The 14,648-nt window shown below is 53.7% G+C and overlaps 5 protein-coding genes across 5 annotated transcripts, besides 1 other annotated feature; 2 read left to right on the top strand and 3 right to left on the bottom strand.

The window, feature by feature from the left end:
* Positions 1-890: 890 nt before the first annotated feature.
* PODANS_1_15020 (uncharacterized protein) lies at positions 891-2,216 on the top strand (the record flags this gene model as incomplete). Its single annotated transcript, XM_001906903.1, has 3 exons — positions 891-992; positions 1,199-2,107; positions 2,163-2,216. 3 exons carry the CDS (start codon positions 891-893, stop codon positions 2,214-2,216), a joined length of 1,065 nt encoding a protein of 354 aa, XP_001906938.1.
* Positions 2,217-2,940: 724 nt separating this feature from the next.
* Positions 2,941-4,881, bottom strand: PODANS_1_15010 (uncharacterized protein; the record flags this gene model as incomplete). The annotated part of the gene is made up of 4 exons (XM_001906902.1): positions 2,941-3,600; positions 3,660-4,484; positions 4,538-4,785; positions 4,845-4,881. 4 exons carry the CDS (start codon positions 4,879-4,881, stop codon positions 2,941-2,943), a joined length of 1,770 nt encoding a protein of 589 aa, XP_001906937.1.
* A 632-nt stretch (positions 4,882-5,513) lies between these two features.
* Positions 5,514-5,587, bottom strand: a tRNA (tRNA-Asn).
* Positions 5,588-6,019: 432 nt separating this feature from the next.
* Positions 6,020-8,493, bottom strand: PODANS_1_15000 (uncharacterized protein; the record flags this gene model as incomplete). The annotated part of the gene is made up of 6 exons (XM_001906901.1): positions 6,020-6,300; positions 6,353-7,262; positions 7,316-7,506; positions 7,561-8,179; positions 8,250-8,303; positions 8,368-8,493. 6 exons carry the CDS (start codon positions 8,491-8,493, stop codon positions 6,020-6,022), a joined length of 2,181 nt encoding a protein of 726 aa, XP_001906936.1.
* Positions 8,494-10,177: 1,684 nt separating this feature from the next.
* PODANS_1_14990 (uncharacterized protein) lies at positions 10,178-11,411 on the bottom strand (the record flags this gene model as incomplete). Its single annotated transcript, XM_001906900.1, has 3 exons — positions 10,178-10,245; positions 10,304-11,296; positions 11,384-11,411. The coding sequence occupies 3 exons, from the start codon at positions 11,409-11,411 to the stop codon at positions 10,178-10,180; spliced, it is 1,089 nt and encodes a 362-aa protein (XP_001906935.1).
* Positions 11,412-13,211: 1,800 nt separating this feature from the next.
* PODANS_1_14980 (uncharacterized protein) lies at positions 13,212-14,069 on the top strand (the record flags this gene model as incomplete). The annotated part of the gene is made up of 1 exon (XM_001906899.1): positions 13,212-14,069. A coding segment is annotated over one exon (858 nt), but the record flags the coding sequence as incomplete, so codon positions are not given.
* Between the last annotated feature and the right edge of the window lie 579 nt (positions 14,070-14,648).

Below are 14,648 nucleotides of genomic sequence, written 5' to 3'. Positions count from 1 at the left end.
GAGCGGAGTTGTTGCTTTTGACCAGCATGGCCGCATTTCACTGCATCCCTGACCCACGATGCCAAATGACGTTGTCCGTCTGGAATTCTGTTGCCCCGCCCCCCTTCACGTGTTCTCGAGCTGTCACCCTGTCAGACAGGTTGGCCCGGCGGCCGAGTGTGCTGTTGGCAGTGGAGTTTAGCGGGGTGAGACGCTGAAACCTGCGCCTGGGGTTTCAAAACGACATGGCCCAAAATAGCATCTTTATTGAATATGCTTGTAGGCAGCATTTTGAGCCACAGCCATCAAGAACATGAACTCATATGAGAATAAATAGCACTTTGGACGTGAGGTGGAACTGCTTCAATTTAATAGAGATTTGAAATTGCGTTCTAGAAAAGTAAAAAAGCTCTCAGACTCGATTTAAGATGAGATTCACACACTGACACTGACCATCCATGTTCAGTACCCTTCTATCAAAGTACCCCTATCGGTATTCAACTAAACAACCCCAGGGTCCAGGACCAGGTTCGGGGGTTCCTCCACTGGCAGGGTTGGCAATGACACAGGCCTGGGCGTGCCACCTCAGGGCTGCGACGGCTGTTACCGACCGAACTTCTCTCTAACGGCAGCCAGCACCGAGGAGCCTCGGTAAAAGCAACGTTGGGATTATCTCCAACCCATCAGCTCCAAGCCGCGCTTGTTCTTTTAAAAGGAAAACACTGTTTCCTGTCCTGTAATATCACCATTCGCCTTATCTCATTGCCTGCTGTTTTCTCTTGCCTGTGTCTTTTTGACTGTTTTGCACGCCGCACCGTCCTCCGAATCACCACCAGTCTTGTGCAATCACTCATTGGTGGTATTTCGTTATATATATAGGAGCGCGACAAGATATCCGGGCCACCCGCACCATGGAGAACCGCGCAACATTGCTCAGGCCGCCACCTCCCGACCCCAACAAGGCGCCCATTGAAAATGTCTTGGAAGTGACAGAGTTGGCTGTGTTAGGTCCTGTAAGTGAGAGTGGCTGACTTGCCGACGGCAAGTCATGGATATCTCAATCTCACCGCCTCCATTGGGTCTCATGAGAATCATTCCAACCGGGATATCTTTCCCGGATGGCCTCATGTGCCATAAGCCGTGATTCTCACACCCAATCCTTCTCCACCTCACAGAACCACCAATACGAGCCATCCAAAATGCTAACCTCCGCCCCCAGAACATCTTCACCAATGCCCGCAAACCCTGGCACCCGCCGGGAGCTCGTGGCATTTACGGCGGTGCCGTAATCGCCATGTGCCTCGCCGCCGCTCAGCGCACCGTAGCCGACGACTTCCTCCCCCACTCCTGCCACTGTTACTTCCTCCTCGCCGGCGCCTCCAACCTCCCCATCCTCTTCCACGTTGAGCAGGTCCGCGACGGCCGCAGCTTCGCAACTCGCACCGTCCAGGCCCGCCAACGGGGCCGCTGCATCTTCACCACCACCATCTCCTTTGTCAAGGATGGCTCCTCCGGTGCCCCGGGAACACAAGTCTCCCACTCCAGCGCTATGCCCATCGATCCAGTCACCAAACTCCCCGTCCAGCCCCCGCCCGACGACTACGACGGTGAACCCCCCTCCATGACCCAAGGCCCCTTCCAAGGAACACAGATCCAAATCATTTCCCCCAGCGGCACGTCCACCAATCCCCGCGATAAAAAGACACGCCAATGGCTGCGGTCAAGAGGGAAAATCACCGGTGGCACTGCCGCCCATCTCGAGGCGTTGGCCTACATCAGCGACAGCTACTTCATCGGCACCGTAACTAGACTTCATAACCTGTGGAGGTTCCCCCAGTTCAAACCAGAAGACTTTGACAAGCTGAAGCCCGACATGCAGGAGAAGGTCAGGACGCTGCATCAGTGGGAGGGGATGGGTGATGATCCGAGGGATATGGCTGGACGACCGACGTTGGGCATGATGGTGAGCTTGGACCATACGATTTATTTCCATGAGCCGAAGAGGGTCAAGGCGGATGAGTGGATGATGAATGAGATGGAGAGTCCGTGGGCGGGGGATGGGAGGGGGGTGGTGATGCAGAAGATTTTTGCAAAGGACGGGACGTTGTTGGCTACTTGTGTGCAGGAGGTGAGTCTTTTTCTGCTTCGAGAGTGACGTGACGAATGCTAACGCTGTGTGGCAGGGTCTTGTGAGGTTGCAGCCGCCTGAAAAGGAAGCGAAGGAGTCGAAGTTGTAGATTTATGATATGTTTGTGGGCTAGACCCTTGTTGACATATTGAAGATAGAAGAGGGGAGTTGCCTTCTTGTAATGTTGAATACCGTTTGTTCAAGCAGGGGCCACACAGAAGACAGCTAGCTGCGAGGAGAGAAGATGAGGTCGTGGGAAAGTGGCGAACAAAAGCAGAGCAACCCCACGAATGCACGGTTTACATATTAGGTCAACCACTGCTCTTTTCACCGAACGAAACTCCTGGCTCTGCTCTTGCCAAATGGCTTAGCAGTGTGTGGGAGTCGCGGCACCGACTTGGGTAAGGACCAAAGAGTCACCAAGAGGGGTGTCCGTTTGAGTCTTTCTTGGGGTAAAACCTTTGGGGGTTTTCGTAATCGAGTCCACCCTAGGTGGCTTGGTGAGCTTTTTGATTTTTTGCCATTTTGTGCTGGATAGTTGGTACCTTTGGAAGTCACTGACGGGTGGGTGGGTGTCTTAATTTTCTTTTGGCCGTTGATGTACGATGCTGTGGTTGTGGTGATGAGAAAGCAAACAAACAATCGAGAGGACCGTTGCCCTCGACCACATTGCAACATTCTCCGCAAGTGTCGAACAAGTCTTGATCCTCCGAAGCAAGTACAAACAAGCTTTCTATAAGCAGAAATAAGTACACAAAACCCCGACCCAAAACCATAACTCCCCGAAAAAGAAAATCCCACGCCCATGGTTCCCCCCATATTATCATTACCCTTTACCAATCCCCCACAAACCCCCCGTTCCCCCAAGCAGCCGGTCCAGCAAGGAAAACAACCACCACCCCCAATAACCCAATCACACTCCACAAAAACAAATTCCAATCATCCGTCCACAACGGCCTCTTCGCCAAATCCAACCTCCCCCCCCCCCTCTTTTCATTCCCCTGCTTCGCCTGCACATCCCCCTTCCACTCCCTCAGCGGCACCCAAGGAACCTCCATCTTCTTATCCCCCAAGATCTGCTCCGCCGTAATCTTCGCCCCGGCAAGGACAATCGGAACCCCCGTGCCAGGGTGCGTGCTCGCCCCGACAAAGTACGCATTCCTCACCCCCTTCGCCCTCGTCCTCGGGCGGAAGGAGAGGACGTTGAAGAAGGAGTGGGACAGGCCCAGGATGGCGCCGCGGTCGAGGTTGAATTTGGCCTGCCATTCGGGGGGAGAGTTGATCGTTTCCTCCATGATCAACGATTCGAGGTTCTTGAGGCCGGTGCGCTTCTCTACCGTGGCCAGGACGGCCTTTTTGGCCGAGGCGACGAGGGAGGGCCAGGAGGAGGCCGGGTGCGTGGCGGAGAGGTGGCCTACGGGGATGAGGCAGATTACGGCGTCCTTGTCTGGGGGTGCGGCTGTTGGGTCGACGCGGGAGGGGACGTTGATGTACTTGGAGACATGTTAGTGAATGGTTTGTGGAAGAAGGGGGGGGGGGGGGGGGGGCATACGAAAGATGGATCAGATGGGAGAGTGTGCCTTTTGAAAATGGCATCAAACGACTCTTTGTACTCATCCGCGAGAAAAATGTTGTGGGTGCCCAGCTCGGGGATCTTTTTGGAGAAACTCCAGTAGAAGGAGATGGAGCTGCAGGAGGCTTCACGCTTGGAGAGGTCCTTGGCGTAAGGGGTGATTGTTGGGCCGACGGATTTGTTCTCGGATTCTTGAGGGAAGAGGTTGTTGTAGGCGTAAACAAGATCAGCGTTCACAATGACGAGGTCGGCCTCCAGCTTCTCACCAGACTCCAGAAGGACTCCCGTGGCGGTCTTGCCGTCTGGTCCGCCAGTTAGGACTTTAGCTACGGGGGTGTTGAGGCGGTATTGCACGCCTAGACGACGGCCAATACGTTCGATGGCCGCGAGGATGGTTTGAAAGCCGCCTTTGGGGTACCAGATGCCTTCGGCAAGCTCGGTGTACTGCAGAAGACTGTAGGTGCTGGGGGCGTCGTAAGGTGACATGCCCATGTACATGGTGGCGAAGGTGAATACTCTCCGGAGACGGTCTGACCAGAAGTAACGAGTGGTTCGGCTCCAGATGCTTTCGAGCGGGTGAAGGGCGATGGTGGGTGCGACGAAAGTTGGGTCGGCAAGCTGGGCGTGGTTGGTGAAGTTGCGATGTAGGACGTGCTGCAGGCTGATCTCGTAGTGACCGTGAGCTTCTGCCAGCCAGTTGAGATACCGTTGAAAACCATCTGGCCCCTCCCACTTCTCGATCTCTCTTTTCATGGCAGCTGTGTCAGTGCTGCTCCTGAAGACAGCGCCATCAGAGAACCAAATCTGGGCAACGTTAGTACGCTACTAGCAATAACGTGGTAGGGGGGTATACAAACATCATAATTGGGAAAGCACTGTAGCAGCTCTACACCCTCAGCCTCGAGTGTGGTGCCGAAATCCGCAAAAGTCTCACGAAACAAGTTTGGCAGCAGCAGCAACGAAGGGCCTTGGTCAAAACGAAACCCGGCCTTGGACCTGAAGATACTGCATCTCCCACCCGTGAAGTCGTTCTTTTCCAGAACCGTGACCTTCAACCCCGCCTTTGCCAAACGAGCAGAAATGGCAATTCCACCAGCTCCAGCGCCTGTAGTAAGTAGTGTCAGTAATCCTGTCGTGTCTCACGTTCAGAGAAAACTGTCTTACCGATGACAATCGCGGTCCTTGGCTTCTCATTCGCCATCTTTTCGGCAGTGAGCAACGACAACAGAAGTCTAAGTAAGTATGAGAGAAGAAGGGGAACCGCAGAAGCAAGCCGATCTCAAACGCCGCTTCCGAAACTCGGGCACTAATAATCTTCGAGACGGCGCAGAATCAAACCAACATCTAGCAATGTGTTCCTGAACGGTCGCCGGATCGAGTAAATAAAAAAGGTGGTTGTTGTGATACAAGAAGCAGTCCGGAACCTGAACAACAACAACCTCCTTCCACATCAGCTATTTAAACCAAACCCTTCCCTCTCTTCTCCCTCCCTTATCCATCACCATATCCATAACAGGTTTACGATCCAACCCTCACCCCCTGGCAATGCCCCCTAGATCCAGATCGAGCCTTCAATTCGTTTGTCGTTTGCAGGCGATTGTAGCGATGCCGAGCCGGCCAAGCCAAGCGCAGATCGGATTCACCACCAAAAAGAAGGATCCCGCAACGATGACGTGCACGATCCCGCCGAGAGGAACCCCACCTTACGCAGATGGAAATGGCATGTTGCAAACTCGATCCACCAATCCCATTTGCTGGCGAGGTCCGAAAGTGGGAAATTAATCAGTTTGATGGAAAACGGTCCAAAAAAGAACGGAACAGACCAAAAAGCATCTCCTCCGGGAAGGCTCGAACTTCCAACCTCCTGATTAACAGTCAGACGCGCTAGCCAATTGCGCCACAGAGGATCTGATTGGTGTATGCTTCATGATGTAGAACAATGGCCCATGGTTCTGTTCTACCACAGTGCATTCTAGGGGAATTCTATATGTCCTGCAACCTACACAATGTCCCTACCCCAACTTCCACCTTACCATGGTGACCAAATAGCCCCCAACATACCTACACATCTGTTTCAATCACATTCCGCCACTACAAACTCCCATCGCCCCATCCCTATCTCCACCAAGTAGCTACATCGAAACTGTACAAAATCTTCCTCGGCGACAAGCTGTGCCCTTCAAAATATCGACACACAACACCGCCATGCCAATGCAAATCCCTCGTCCCCAACATGATCAAACAAGCAAAGTCCTTCCCGCTCCGGGCTGCCCAAATACAGGTGATGATCAAGAGTAGATACACACACACATCCCATATTACAGACCCGCCAAACCAACTCAGTCATCTTCATCAAAAATCTGAAACGTGTTCTGCAAGATCGTGTCAATAACACGCACCTGCCAGCCAGCATCCGCTATGGCCGACCCCGGTGCCGTGCCCATGAGCGTGGGACCGAACACAATGGCCAGGTTCTGCGAGCTCATGCGGTTTGCCCCCGAATTCTCAATGACCCTGTGAAGATGCAGAGTAAGAGCCCGAAGTGTGGCGTAGTTTGGGTCCGGAAGGTTGTTTATGATTGCGTGGAGCGAGTCGCGACGCACAATGTCATCTTCGTTTTCTGGTGTACTGGTTAGTGATAAGCAATGGAAGAGAGACCATGCGATACTTACTAGCTGCATCAATGCAGGCACTGTAATGCTCCCTCGTCATCAGCGGATCAGGCAGATCCCGGAAGAACTGCTTCAACAAGCCAGCAACACTGTTGACATCATGGAAGAAGTTCTCCGGGTTTCTAAAGTCGAGATTGCTGGAGCTCGAGTCCGTATCAAACAGAGTCTTGAGCTTGTTGACGGCGGGTACAGAACCCGAAAGTCGATAGATGCCTTCAACGTTCAGACCAAACAAATCCACCGCCTGGATGCACTGATATACCACCATCGGCACGGCCAAGCCATCCCGCTCGTACAATCTGGTGAGACTGACACCAAACACGGGACGAGATGGTGCCATCTGAGGTGCAATGGGAGGCGAGTTCCGATGAGCTTGCGGAGGGACGACCGGATGTTGTTGAAGTGAGTTGGATACCGGGCCGCTGGCGGTTTGCTGCGAAGGAAGCTGGCTGAAATTGGTTTGTTGAGGCTGCTGGGGCTGAGAAGATTGGAAAGGAAGAGCACCAAGTTGTGGAGGCCCGTCGCGGGACGAGGGAGAGTTGTATGCTCCATTAAATCTCGACCCAGGTGGTGGTTGTGTTTGTTGGGGCGTCGAACCACGCTGTCCATACTGTTGTTGGCTGGCCGCTCCAGGTCCTGGTCCCATTGCGCTCCCGTGACTGAAACTCCTCTCGTGCAGTGCTTGAGAGGAGGGATTACCTAATATGGGAATCGAGCTGGTACTCTGGCCATAGTTATGACCATACGGGCCTTGGTTTTGGACATTGGCAACAGTCTCAGAGAAAGTGCTCGTCCTCGCGTTTTGTTGAAACATTCCGGGTTGTGGAAGCGGGGGCTGGGCAGAGCTAGGGGTTTGTGACTGTTTTTGTGTGTAAGTTGTTGCTAGAGCACGAGTCGAGGCATCAATGAGCTGGACGGTATGTTAGCAGGTGTGAGCAGATGACTGTCAGAAACGTGACATACCTGATTGTGTTCATACTGCGGCAGAGAAGCCTTTGGCGGCACCTTGGCATGTTGGCTGGCCAGGTAATCATTCAAATCCTTGTCGTTATCAATGGACAGAATCGACTCGCGGAGACTGCGTCCCTCAGATCCATTCTTCAAGGGGCTGATACTAAGGCCATTGCTGAGGACCAGTTTTTCATTGAACGAGGCTACATGTTTTGTCAATATTTGTCAACGAGAAAGAGATGAAAAAGCGCACTTACCAAATTTCTGCATCTGCAGCACTAACCCCGAATCACACTCCTTGACGATATCTTGCAGCGCCTTGACCGTCTCAGGCCTCGTCCTTTCAAGCAGCTCCTTTCGTTCGGTATGGGCAACTTGCACCTTTGTCTGATAGTCTTGATCCGCAACTTGGGCCTTTCGTAGCAGATCCTCCTCGTGCTGTGCGCCTGACTTGTGGCTCCTCAACCCAAACACCTTGCCTCCCTGGCGCCCAGTAGTATCTCCGGTGCGGGCCCGATCATATTCTTCAGCAAGAGAGTCGTACTTGGCTTTGGACTTCCTCATAGCCGTCTCAAGTTCAACCACGCGATGTTCGGCAGATAGGCCATTTTGTTTCCATCCCTTTCTGGACTTCTCGGCGATAGCAGCCAGTTCCTGAAGGTCCTCGGACATCTGATGCAGGGACATAGCAAACTGCAGCCCGTTGTCCGCCATTCGGTCGTGAATGACCATCATCTCTTCGTATGCTGTCGCAAAAGATCCGCCACGATGCTCGGATCGGGCCATACTCTCTTGTGACTGCCGGCATATCTTCTTTAACGAATTCGCATGTTCATCCTCGAGCGCCGATCGTTTCTTCAGGAAATTGGAAAACTCCTACACCATCCAGACAAGCAAAAGTCAGTAGTTGTTCAAGCTACCGGCTAATATTGGAGAGGAATCGCACCTTGGCCGAAGCAATGCTCTGCTTCAGTCGGTTTAACATCACCGAGATACCGATCTGATTAACATGCGGGGTCAGCTTCCAGACTCCTGGCTCCCAACTCTAGAACAAGTCTGCGCACCTCTGATGAAAGAACATCTTGGACCTGTGGCGACGGTTCATCGCTCTGAGTCTGCGGCGCTGATATTGGTGAAGTGGCGCCCTGCTCTGGGGCGGTCCCGGTGGTGGTGTCTCCTCCAAGGGACATGGTTACGAGGAATTGAGGAGATTATTGCGACAAGCTGTTGGCGACAGTGGTGGTCTGCTAGGGATAGTATTTGATCGGTGCGGTGAGAGACAAGAGATCGGAGAAGTTCAAGTCGGCGGTCCTGGCATTACGCAACACACATACGACACAAGCAGTCCCAGTGAACAGTGGTTAGTATCCGTATTGTAGTGTAGAGGAGACACTGCCCCTGATCGGGAGCATCGGGTCGGGATATGGGACCAATCCAAAGACGTTGCCAGAGTGGAAACAACGCGGACTCTGGCTGCGGCTTCGCGCCCACGCGTGCTCATTAAAGAAGCTAGATCCTTATTGTGGCCCGAGCGCCACATCTACAACCCCGCCATAATTAGGATTCCCATCTTGTTGAAGATGTTCTAGATCAAAGATGTGCCTCCTTGACATCAACCGCGTTTGGGTGTGCTCTCATCTTGAAGCTTCATTCTGACTTTTCAGGTCAAATCTTCCCTCTTGTTTACTTAATCAAACCCCGAATATCAAATTTGCAACTCGACGGTCTTCTCGTGCCCCCCCAAGATGGCACATGTGCAAGAACAGGCCTCGGTGTACGGAGTATCAAGACCTTGTTGAAGGCCAAGTCAGTGCATGAACCACAGCAGTTTCAACCCTGCCTCGAACACCCTGAAAGAAAACAAACACGGTCCTGCATTTTACTCCAAAAACCCGGATCATCTGCTAACGGGCAGCATAAGAGTTGGACCCTTGACGACGATCACTCAAAACACATCGTAGCGAAGTCCCCTGAACCGGGGACTGAGGCCCGAGCTTTGAAGATGTGGTTCCTCAACTTCGACAACCCTGGACCTGGGGTAAACAAAGGGTCACTTTTGGCACTTTTCATGGTCCACCTGGTCTCATCGCCCACCTCTCGAAGCAACACTCATCGCCAGATACTACCTGTGACTAACCATGGCTCTACCGCTGCAAGACACATGCGCAACGGCTACGCAGGTCAGACGACCCTGACCGTGGTACAACCTGTCTGTCCACCAAAGTCAAGACTCGAGGAATATTCGAAAACAGTGCGCAAAGAACTTCTGGCCCCGACTATCTCCCTGTCTGTTCGCAAAGCTTGACATCTGGCATGCACCAGACGACGGACGTCACCCCATGCTAGTGGCCGCAGTTCAGTTCAACTCAAAAGACCAGGCTGAGAAGTTTTAAGGGTTCAAAACATGCCCACAGTTGACGTCGTTGGTTTCTCACCGCTTCGTGGGGTTGTTCTGTACTGGGACAGTTCCGAGTTCCACCACCGGCCCGCTGAGATCTCGTCCCCATTCGGCCGGGCCCGACTCACTCAAACCCCGGACCCGGTGGCCCGAGGCCAGCCGGCCACCGTTACACGGACCTTGCATCACGAGGAAGATTTCTCAAGAGAGCTTATTCGAGACATGCCCAGTTACCACAAGAAAGCGGTTACGCGCAGTGTCCAAAAAACACGTTTTGAGCATCACACACGACCAACCAGATCACCGGAAACATGTTGCCTCGCAGGAATCAAGCATAACTAACCTGGCGGTTTGTTACCTCGTCCTCAATGGACCGCTGATGAAGTTGTGATTGCCACTTTTAAACCATGCCTAGAAACTCCGTATCAATGCCTCTTCCCATCCGTACATTCATCATGATATATTCTTTACATAGCTTAGACGAAACCCTTGAGCACCGCAGCCTCAGCGTTGACGATGGAAGAACCGGCGGCACCAATGACAGCTATAACAATGTCAGCAACCGCTTCATCGCATCACTTCTCAGAGGGGAAAAGACCTACTGTTGTGGCTCAGGGCAACAAACTTGATATCAAAGATACCACTGTCGTCCTCCCTGACACGACCCACGCTGACGGTGTAACCCTTCGAGAGCTCGCGGTCCAGTCTGGGCTGCGGCCTATCGGGCTCGTCGAACACCTTGATGGGTGGCTCAGGAGCAGAGGGGCATCCCAGCCGCTGTGCCTCGGAGACATATTCCCGCATGGCCTCCTTCACCTGCTCGGCCGTTGGGGGAGGGCGCTGGGCGAATCGCAGGGACACACATGCGGTGTGACCATCCAACACGGGGACCCGGTTGCAGGCTGCCGAGACTCTCAACGTCTTCTGATCTTCGAAGGCGGTCGCCTCGGCGTTGATGCTGCCCAAAATCTTCTGTGCTTCCGTCTCGAGCTTGTCCTCCTCGCCAGAAATGAAGGGCACCACGTTGTCAATGATGTCCATGCTGCTAACACCGGGGTATCCCGCACCCGACACGGCCTGCATGGTCACGACGGAGACGGTATCGATCTTGCCAAAACGCGCCTGCAGGGCGGCGAAGGGGATGACGAGCCCAATGACGGCGCAGTTGCTGTTGCACACGAGGAAGCCCTTGTTCAGGCCAAGCGTCCTTTGCTGGTGGGGGATGAGATTGAGATGGTCGAGGTTGACGGTAGGGACGACCAGGGGGACGAGGGGATCGCGGCGGTAGTTCTTCGCATTGGAGAAGACGGCAAGGCCGGCATTCTGGAACTCCTTCTCAATGTCACCGGCGACGTCGCTGTCGAGGCCGCTGAAGACAATGTCGCAGTCGGCGAACTCGCCGGCCTTGCAGTCGCGAACGATCAGGTCGCCGACATCGGGAGCGATAGGCTGTGCCTGCTTCCACCTGACAGCGTCGCGGTACTTCTTCCCGGCGGATCGAGATGAGGCACCCAAGCCTACGAGCTTGAGCGACGGGTGCTGCTGGAGGAGCAGGATGAAGCGCTGGCCGACCGAACCAGTGCAGCCGAGCACACCTGTTCAGGGGTAACCGTCAGTTCTCAAGGTTCCTCGGACGATGGCGGGGTAAACCAAAGCTCAGGGACGCGCGCAGAGGGACGTACCGACGTTCTTAACGGGCAATTGAGACATGTTGGGTAGATTTAGGAGGTATATATCAGCTCGAGTCTAAAAAGAAGTGGAAAAACTCCCCGACCGGCGACACTAGGTACTGGATATATGAAGGGGGGGAAAACACTAGGTGAGTCAGTCGCCCCCCAGGTTTTGAACTTTTTGTCGCTCGCCGTTCCATCTGGCCCGGGGCCCCGCCAATGCCCCGCAATCGGACTGGGCACACACTGGGAAACGTGGGTGGGATGCCCGGGTGACGTCTCGCTAACCGCAGCGGGACTTAGCGCAGGGGTCCCGCCAGACAAGCGGGCCGTGGGGCACTGGGGACACCGTAGGGCTGGGATTCCATCTCTTCGAGGCTGGTGGTTTTCAACTTTTGACATCATCTTCAACGTCGGGCAGGGGCAGTCAAATGGATGAACAACATCCGGGCAAAAGATTGCACCGAGTGCCCAATTGAATCCCCCTACTTACAATTCCACACCTTCACCGCGGCCAAAGCCGATCCAACAAGCCGCCCCCGGGCCGAGAAAGACAAGCGATTGTTGTTGAAAGCCGAAAATTGAAGCACCTGCCCGACTGGATCTTTCTCTCTGCCTTTTTAAAGAAACAAAAAACTCCACACCCGTCAATATCACGGAGATAAGCCCGGGGAGTTTTATATCAGCCCGCGAATGTCTCGTCTTGGTAAAATGTCAGTTTTTTTTTGTGGTCTCTGATGAGTCTCTGATGTATGTCAGCTGAGTCGCGGCTAGATCCTGCCGCTGTCGGGTTGTATTCTCAACAGAAAATTCGTGGCGGCCAGCCTTTTTTCAGCTACTCGTAAATCACCACATCTTTTGTTCCTAGCGTACAACAGCCACACCGATAGAAAGGATTGAAGATAGGTACCCAGTTTACATGGCTTATAGGCGGGTTACATTACACCCCCCCCCTCCCTCTTTCCAAGGGAAAAGCTAATTTTTTGTGCGACGTGTTTACCAGTGGATTGGTGCTGTGGATGGGTAACACGGCCCCAATTGTGAGATGCTAGACACAGTGATGGTAGTATCTCGAGCAGGTTGGTTTTTTTTTATCTTTTCGGATGGGCTATTCCCCAAAATGCAAGTCCCGCTTGTCATGTCCCCTGCACATCTTGCATTTGCGCACACCCTTGCAGGTTGGATCCTCTTTGGCTGCTGACAAGTGGTGACAAGCAAGGATGGCTTGGATGTCTATCATTGGGAGCGGCGCATGGGTTGACCCACCAGAGGGCTTTCACATATAACTACTTCAGGCTTCGTTTAATCTAGCTGGTTCTGGTTTTTCTTTTCTGGTGATGTTTTGAGCTTGTTCTGTCACGTTATATTTTGGTCCATCGTGAGAATTTGTCACTTGGTCTGGACTAGTATATACGTGTATGTTACCCCCTTTCCCCACCCCCCTTTCCCCCTCTCAAGTCCATGGTCTAGCCCCTCGGCCGGAATGGTGAGGCTGAGATTGGCGGTGGACCATTGATGCCCATATGTCACCTCCCTCCTGCTACATGAACCTCATTGCTAACTCCCCTCTCAGATACAACACCCTCCCCCGAATCTCAAACCATGGTCTTCACCACCGACCAAGACGACGGCTCCTGGTCCATCGTCTCCCAAGTCCGCCAATCCTCCCCAGTCGACACCACCGCCCCCTACTCCACCACCTCCCTCTCGGGCAAAACAATCCTCATCACCGGCGGGCCTCCGGCTTCGGCGCAGCCTTCGCCCGGCACTGGGCAAGTTTTGGGTCTCACATCTTCATAGGCGACGTCAACGACAGCCTAGGCCACGCCCTCGTCGCCGAGTACGCACCGCCTACCCAACCCAAACCTTCCACCACCACCACTGCGACGTCACCTCCTGGACCGACCAGCTCTCCCTCTTCAAGTTCGCCGTCGCCAACTCCCCCACGGGGGGCATAGAAGGCGTAGTCGCCGCCGCGGGAGTGGTGGACATGGACAACAGCTTCGACTCCCCCCGCCGCAACGGCAGCAAAACAGAAAACAACGAGCCGGAGGAGCCGAGGTTGAAGGTGCTGGAGGTGAACCTCACGGGTGTGGCGTACACGGTCCACCTGGCCATGTTCTACCTCCCTCGGAACGGGACAGGTAGGGACAGACATATCCTGCTCGTCAGCAGCATCGCCGGCATTGCCCCCTTGCCGGGACAGACCGAGTACACCGCCTCCAAGCACGGGGTTATGGGACTGTTCAGGGCGCTGAGGGGGACGAGCTGGACGAGGGGGGTGAGGGTGAATTGTGTGAACCCTTACTTTGTGGACACACCTCTTCTACCGGCGAGCGGGATCGCCTTGCTGGCTGGGGCGCCAAAGGCCGAGTTGGGGGACGTGGTTGATGCCGGGACGAGGCTTATGGCTGATGAGGGCATCAGGGGAAGGGCGTTGGTTGTTGGGCCGAAGATGAGGGTTGTGGAGGGGGAGGATGGGGTCACGAGGCTGGTTGCTGAGGCGCCGACGAACCCCGAGGGGGAGGGGGAGAGGGTGCAGGCGGTTTGGGAAGTCTACGCGGAGGATTTTGAGAGGGTGGAGAGTTTTGTTTGGAGGTATGTTGGGATGATGAATGTGATGAAGAGCCTGGCGGGTTGGGTGGGGGTGGTGAGGGATTTGTGGGGGATTTATGTACTCGGGAAGAAGGCGAGGTGAGGTGAACTGAGCGGGGGTTTATAAGGTGGCGGGAGGGGGTTTGAGTTGTGACTTGAGCAGAGCGGAGCGTTTGTTTGATGATGTGTTTTGTTCATGTTGGCTGTCAAGCCTTGTTGGGAAGGTTTGTTTCCGAGTATATATATACCCTCTTCTTTTTTTTTTCTTTTTTTTTTTTGCAAATCTAGGCCGATGATATTGGGCTGTTGATGTCATACTTTTTCTGAGATTTCAGCGTCCGAGAATCGTGGTTGTGTAATGGCTGATGAAGACCTCCTGAGCCTGAGTTTTCTGGGCATATCTTCTCCCACCTCCTCCTAATAATTCCATATTCCCCACCGTGTCGCTTTATCACTTAAATTAGGCGGCCTCTCTTTGATCATGGGTCCCAAATAGATAATCAAGAGGCTGGTATGAAGGGTTGAAAAGGATTTAAAGACGGTCTGGTAATCTGTAGAAATCGTGGACGAGCTTCTCAAGACACCCTCCAAGCAGGTAACCATGATTCCGAGGTCCTCTGATCAAGATGGCATTCAACATATTGAAAATTATACATCTATCTACCTAACCTTCGAGGCATCT

The sequence above is a fragment of the Podospora anserina genome, chromosome 1 (assembly GCF_000226545.1).
Source record: "Podospora anserina S mat+ genomic DNA chromosome 1, supercontig 4".
Classification (NCBI taxonomy): Eukaryota; Fungi; Ascomycota; class Sordariomycetes; order Sordariales; family Podosporaceae; genus Podospora; species Podospora anserina.
Note: the sequence above shows the minus strand (reverse complement) of the source record. Positions and strands in the feature narration are given on the sequence as shown.